This window comes from Psammomys obesus, unplaced genomic scaffold (genome assembly GCF_907164565.1).
Source record: "Psammomys obesus unplaced genomic scaffold, mPsaObe1.curated_primary_1811, whole genome shotgun sequence".
Classification (NCBI taxonomy): Eukaryota; Metazoa; Chordata; class Mammalia; order Rodentia; family Muridae; genus Psammomys; species Psammomys obesus.
In genome coordinates, this window is record NW_026590715.1 from 85,126 (window position 1) to 91,125 (window position 6,000).

At 49.4% G+C, this 6,000-nt stretch overlaps 1 protein-coding gene across 1 annotated transcript in view; it reads right to left on the reverse strand.

The window, feature by feature from the left end:
- Znf185 (zinc finger protein 185 with LIM domain) overlaps nt 1–6,000 on the reverse strand; it is a 53,722-nt gene that overhangs the window by 41,208 nt on the left and 6,514 nt on the right. Inside the window, exons 2-4 of the mRNA XM_055608749.1 lie at nt 1,350–1,427; nt 1,063–1,186; nt 665–730 (exon numbers count right to left, since the gene is read on the reverse strand). Of these exons, the coding sequence (XP_055464724.1) occupies nt 665–730; nt 1,063–1,186; nt 1,350–1,383 (224 nt within the window). The 5' untranslated portion in view covers nt 1,384–1,427. The remainder of the gene's footprint in view (nt 1–664; nt 731–1,062; nt 1,187–1,349; nt 1,428–6,000) is intronic.

The following is a 6,000-nucleotide window of genomic DNA, read 5'->3' on the forward strand; positions in this document are numbered from 1 at the left end:
CTCTATCTGTTCTCTGCTGGATCAGACTGAATGTCCTTCGCTCAACAGCCAGACTGACCTCAACCTGGGGCTGAAGTGATGAAGGTCAGTCAAGCCCTATGGCCATCCCTTCTAATTCCTCTAGAATGATTCCTCCTCTGGCCCTTGGGGCATTCACATCTCAAATGGCAGTAGAAGTGTGGGCCCAGGCTTGGCCAACAGCTGGAAATCATTGTTTTTTTTTTGAGTGCTGGAGACTGCTATTTGTCAACAACAGATGGGGTTCAGAAGACTTGGAGGGGGCACTAGGGAGAGCATGCTAGAGGTAGTTAGAGAGGAGGCAGTCTCGGGCTCAAGGTAGGCAATGAGGGCCCCTTCAAGGAGCTGGCGAGAGGACAAGGACTCAGTGGATAGTCTTACTCAGCAATATGAGTGCTCTGGGATCATATTATTCCTCCACCCTGTTTTTAGCAGAGAACAGATTCTTAGAAATGGCCAAGTTGCAGAAACACTGAACAGGAAGCTCAGAGAGCCCGTCTTTTCCATTCCTTCCAAACAGCTCCCTAAAGGACTTTCATCCCCTTCTCAATTCAGGCTATGGGTCCCCTATGTGATGTCCACTTTTTCTTGCAGTAGAAAGACTCCTTGGGGTCCACTTAAGAGTCACGTAGGTACCATCTCTTACCTGCCATCGGATACCCCTCCAACCGATGAGCAGGACATGGCACGGTTTTGACCTGAAGGCTGCTCTCTGCAGAAAGACAGGCCCTGAAGACAGTGGTTCCCATGTTCCTCCCCACCTGTTACCCTGTGGCTCCACAGCTGTCCTGCTGTGCACCACTGCTGTACCTCACCTTCCCTTTTCCCAACCCACTTTACAGTTATGTGACTATACATGCCTCTCAGCACCTAGGATTGTGACATTTGTGGCTGTGTTCAGGTTCCCCATCCCCTGCCTGGCCAGTGGCCACACAGCCTGACCTAGCTTTAAATGGTGGGATGTTCGCAGCATCCCCAGGAAGGGTTGAGTCCCATGCCCACACTCTTGCTGCCTTCCCTTCTGGCCTTGCCTTCTGGACTTACATGGTATGGTCCTCTGAATCTTCGTGCTTGGTGATCCAGCTCTTGTCACCCTTCAGTATAGCTCGCACTTTCATCTGTTTTAGGACATTATTGCGCTCCTCTTCGCCGGGTGGTAAGGGCTTCCCTGGCAGGGGCAAGGCTAAGAGCCTTAAATGGGGAACTCTAGGCCCTAGTCCCAGGGCCCTTGCCAGCCCTCCCATTCTGAGGTCATCCTTTAGCTGGGCAGTGTTCATGGCCCTCTCGGGGTTTGCCTGGGATAATTCAGGCAGACACAGTACCAGGCTCACCTTTTCCATTACTTCCTAATGCCGCAATACTCATGATGAGTATCTTTCAGTTCAGTTACTGGTGAATTCAGTGGGCTCCTGGCAACAAAGACAAACACAGATTTACAGAGGCATGAGTGATAATGCATTTTGGGTCACCACTAGAGTTTGGATGTAGTTTTTCTTCTAAAGGTTCTTGTTTGGAAGCTTGGTCCCCATATGGCAATATTAAGAGGTAGTGAGAGGTTTAAAAAGCAATGTTTGGGGGACAGGAAATGGCTCAGTCAGTGCTGGGCATGGTAACACCCCCTTATACTCCTACCACTGGGAAGGCAAAGATAGGAGAGGATCCCTGAGGGTTGCTGGCCAGCCCGTCTAGCCAGATTGGTGAATGCTAGGTTTACTAAGCGGCCCTATCTCATAAAATAAAGACAGCTGATATTGACCTCTGATTTCCACATATGCATATGAACATGTACACACATATAATCCATACTCACCCTCTTCACTCACACATCCGTACTCATACTCACCTCCATCCCCTCACACAAAGTAAGGCTGGATGGAAGGTAAGTGTATCATTGGGAGAAATCTTGTATGATGGAATTAATGTCTTGAGCGAAACTGGTTCGTTCTCCTGAGTGTTAGTCACCAAAAAAACAAGTCTGGCCTGGCTCTGGTTTCTCCCTGGCTTCCCATTTTACCATATAAGTTCTCTCTTAAAAACACAGATTCTCCTATCTGCCAAAGAGATACCACCAGCCAAGAGATCCTCACCTGAATCAAGTCGATGCTGCCAACACACCCTTGAGTCTCCAGAACTGAATATCTTTCCTCTATAAAGCACCTAGCCTCAGGTACTACATCATAATAACAGAAAAAGTGAGCTCATAGAGGTGTGATCATGCAGATTACCCTTCAGGTGGCAGAGGTGATAAGAGTCAGTGGAGTTCAGAATGTATGAGAGAGGGCAGCGAATGAGCACACATTCCACTGCTGAGTGCCACACCTACCTGTATACCATGGCTGTGCACTTGTGGAATATGAAATGTGTGGGCAGTCAAGAAGTGTGTGTTCTAGTCAGTTATTAAGGGCAGAGCACAGAGTGCAAACAAAAAGACTCTGGGGAAGAGATGTGGTGGAAAGGAAGCTCCAGCAGTGTCATGGAGTCTAGTATGGAGCTGAGCCAACACTGTGTAGTTGAGAGCGTAGGATTGAAGCACAACTCGGGCAAAACACCTCCCGGGGCAAGCAGATGGCTTGGAGGCAGGGCAAGGACTCAGGGAACCAGGTGCTTTAGGACTGGACCATCTTTCTTACACCTTAGTCACCGTCAAACCTTGGGCAAATCAGTTTCTCTTTCCTGCTGCCTCAGTAGGATGAGAGTGAAATTATCTACCTTTCTGGACTGCTGTAACGTCGGGAAACATCATTGGGCAGCAGGACATAGGCCAAGTTGTGGTGATTTTCAGTCTGTTTGCTGGAGGAAAGACAGTGTTCTCTAATCAGTACAGGAAAAAGTGGGTATTTGCAGCCCTATGTGAGAGGTTGGCTCTGCGTCCTGTTTCCTCAGAGGGACCCAGTGCTAAGGAGTGGACTCAGCATCAGATGAGGAGAATCTGGTCAAGGCCAACGGGTTCCTTGTACTCTGTTCTCCTTCCTTACCCCTTCCCTGGCTTGGAGAGAGGCCAAAGAGGGTGGGGCATAGGGCCTTCACGGCACCATGAGGGCTATTCATCTGCTCTCCAGGCTGAGAGACTCGATGCTGAGGAAGAAGAAAGACCTGGCCTGTGGGATTGGATGTTGCTCTTAATAACCACAGTTGATCCTTTGGACCTAAGGAGAGCCTGGTAGGCTCAGAGGTGTGGACATGACAGAAACGCCTTCCTCCCTGGGGTCTGCCACCCTGTGGGTCCTTCCAGGGCTAGGCTCTGACCAGCTCAGTAATGGTGCCAGCTGGAAGGACCTGAATGTGTTTCCATGGAAGTTAGGGGCACACTAAAAGGGAAAGGGAGAATGCCAGGACCAAACTAAATTAGCCACATCAGCAAGAGCCTGCTCTCCCATAAACTGTACCACGTGATCAGTCCAGGCAGGCTGAACCTTCCACGTGCCAAGAATGGCACCTCATCATGGCATCGAAGCTGACACATCAGAGTTCAGTTGATCTTCTGATTTCAGTAACTCAATTGTCTACATCCTAGCAGCATGCGGAGTGACCCCATGAACCAGAATGCACATGTACCCTCAGTGCCTGTAAGCAGACCACCAAAGCCTGAGCCTCCTCAGTCCCTGGATTTTTTGTTGCTACCATATGTGAAAACCTTGGACATTCCCTCACCTCTTTGCCTGAAAGCAAATGCCCACTTACTGGTCAAATCTTACTAGGCCATTTTAGCCATCTTAATGTATTTTCTGTAAGGCACCGTAAGATCTCAGGGACTGTGGCCACTGGTTTCCCCACAGGAACTTGGTAAGCAGGTGAAGATCATCCCCACTCATAGCAGCCACATTCATGCTAGGCCCTGTACTAAACCTAGAGCTTGGCAGCAGCGTCCCCTTGATAGATCCAATGGCCATGTTGTCTAGAAGATTCCTAACATTTCAGAACCAAATAAGTCACTTCTCACATCAAGACAGACTCAGCCATGTGCAAAATGCCAGATGCAGGGGGACACTGGCAACTCCCCCAGGCAAAGGAGCAGGATGTGTGCCAGAAAAGGACGGGGCTGGGGCTTCTGCATTGGCTGCTTTCCCTCTAAACCCAATTCCCTTTTCAATAAGGCAGTAAACCTGAAAGGGCCTGGGAATGTAGCTCAGTTGGATCTGGACTCGAGCATCCCCAAAGCCCCGGGTTCCGTCCTCACCACTACCACATAACTCGGTATGTGGTAAATTTCCATACTCCCCTGTACAGAATAGGTGAAGTGGAGGCAAGAGTATAAGAAGGGCATGATCATCCTTGGCTACACAGCAAGTTCAAGTCCAGCCTGGGTTATTTGAGATCTTCTATGGAAAAACAATAAAGAAAAAGATCACTGCTGAACCAGACTGAAACTAGGGCAGTTCACTGGAAGAGCCAAGTCAAGAGATGAACAATTTGCTCCCAGTCTTAGAAACGACAGGGAATCACAGGTAGATGTGTGAGACTCAAGTACTAACACTGCCTAGTGGGATTACAGGCCTGTGAGTGCTGCTGGATGAGGTACCGAAAGGGAAGGGGGGTCAGAAGTGGCAACTCCCCTTGCTGAAGGGAGGAGACTTTAGACTGGGGCCAGCTGCACAACCTCTCAGCCTAGCCTAGCCTCGCTGCTGAAATTACCAGTTGTTTCTCCTGAAGCCCATCCGATGCAAACTGCAGAGCTGGGTCACGGGTTAAGAGCACTGGTCTTGGACCTTCGTTTGGTTCCCATTACCCACAGTGGGAGGCTCATAATTGCCAGTAACTACAGCTTGAGGGGATCCATTGCCCTCTTTTGGCTTCCAAGGGCAAACATACACCAGTGGCCAACACACAAAAGTACACACACACACACACACACACACACACACAAATTCAGAAAGACTTCAAGAAAGTACAGACATACAGAAGTCCCTGCACATTTCCATTCACCCACGTCTAGCTCCTTCCCCACCTTCTCTTTTTCTGGGTACTTGGGCCACTTGGTCCCATCACACCAGACATCCAGACTGGCCCAGTCCAAGAGCAGGCAGTCTTACACCTCTGTTCCTCTTCCCTAAGCAACTTCTCACATGACTGTGACTGCTAACTCACTGAGCTCAGGTCTCCCTATCTGTGAAGTAGAGCAGAGAAAGTGAGGCTTCTCCCAGGGCACCCTCAAGTTACACCATGTGCCCCATCTGGAATTTTCCACTCTGTGGGCTTGCTGGTGGATGTTTTCACCTCCCAAATGACCCACAAAGGTACATTTCTAGTCAGAGGGCCTTTTCTACCCTACCTTAATGGAGGAATGCTTTATGGCTCTTTGGAAACTGCCAAATAATTCTTCTTGGGGCTTGGCCTGTGCCAGCAGCTTAACTGAGATCTTCCATGGAAGTGTCTTTATGATGTCTCCGTGAAGTCCCACTGCATGGAGCCCTACACCACAATACCTCTTGCTAACTGCATGTAAAGTTCTTACCTGGATGTGTCTCTTGGGGCAGGTTAGGCTGAGAAGGGCAAAGAGAAACTAGAAGGAAGAATACTGGCCTGCCTGGGGGAGGGAGATCGGGACAGTCCTTCAGGTGGTCTCCTTACTGCTGTGGCCTCTCAAGGCTGCCAAGCAACCTCTGGGAAAGAAGCCCCTGGCCTGATTGAATAGAGAGAAAAGAGAGGCCAATGAGGGGGCTGTAAAGAGTCTGTTTCTATAACTACTATAGGCCTGGTTTCGTCCAAGGCCATTACACTGGAGTGAAAGGAGAGCATGAGAGCTGCTGCACACAGAGATTACCTAGATTACCACATGCCTGATGCAGTCAGCAGACAGTGACACAATGTGAGAAAATATGAAAACAGGAGCAACGGCAGGAGCAGCCTTTTGCTCCACAAGGCCTTGTTCTGCCTCTAAAACAAAGAGACAGTTTACACCCCCAACACCATTAACACAAATGCCCCAATTATACACCACACACACACACACACACACACACACACACACACACACACACACAC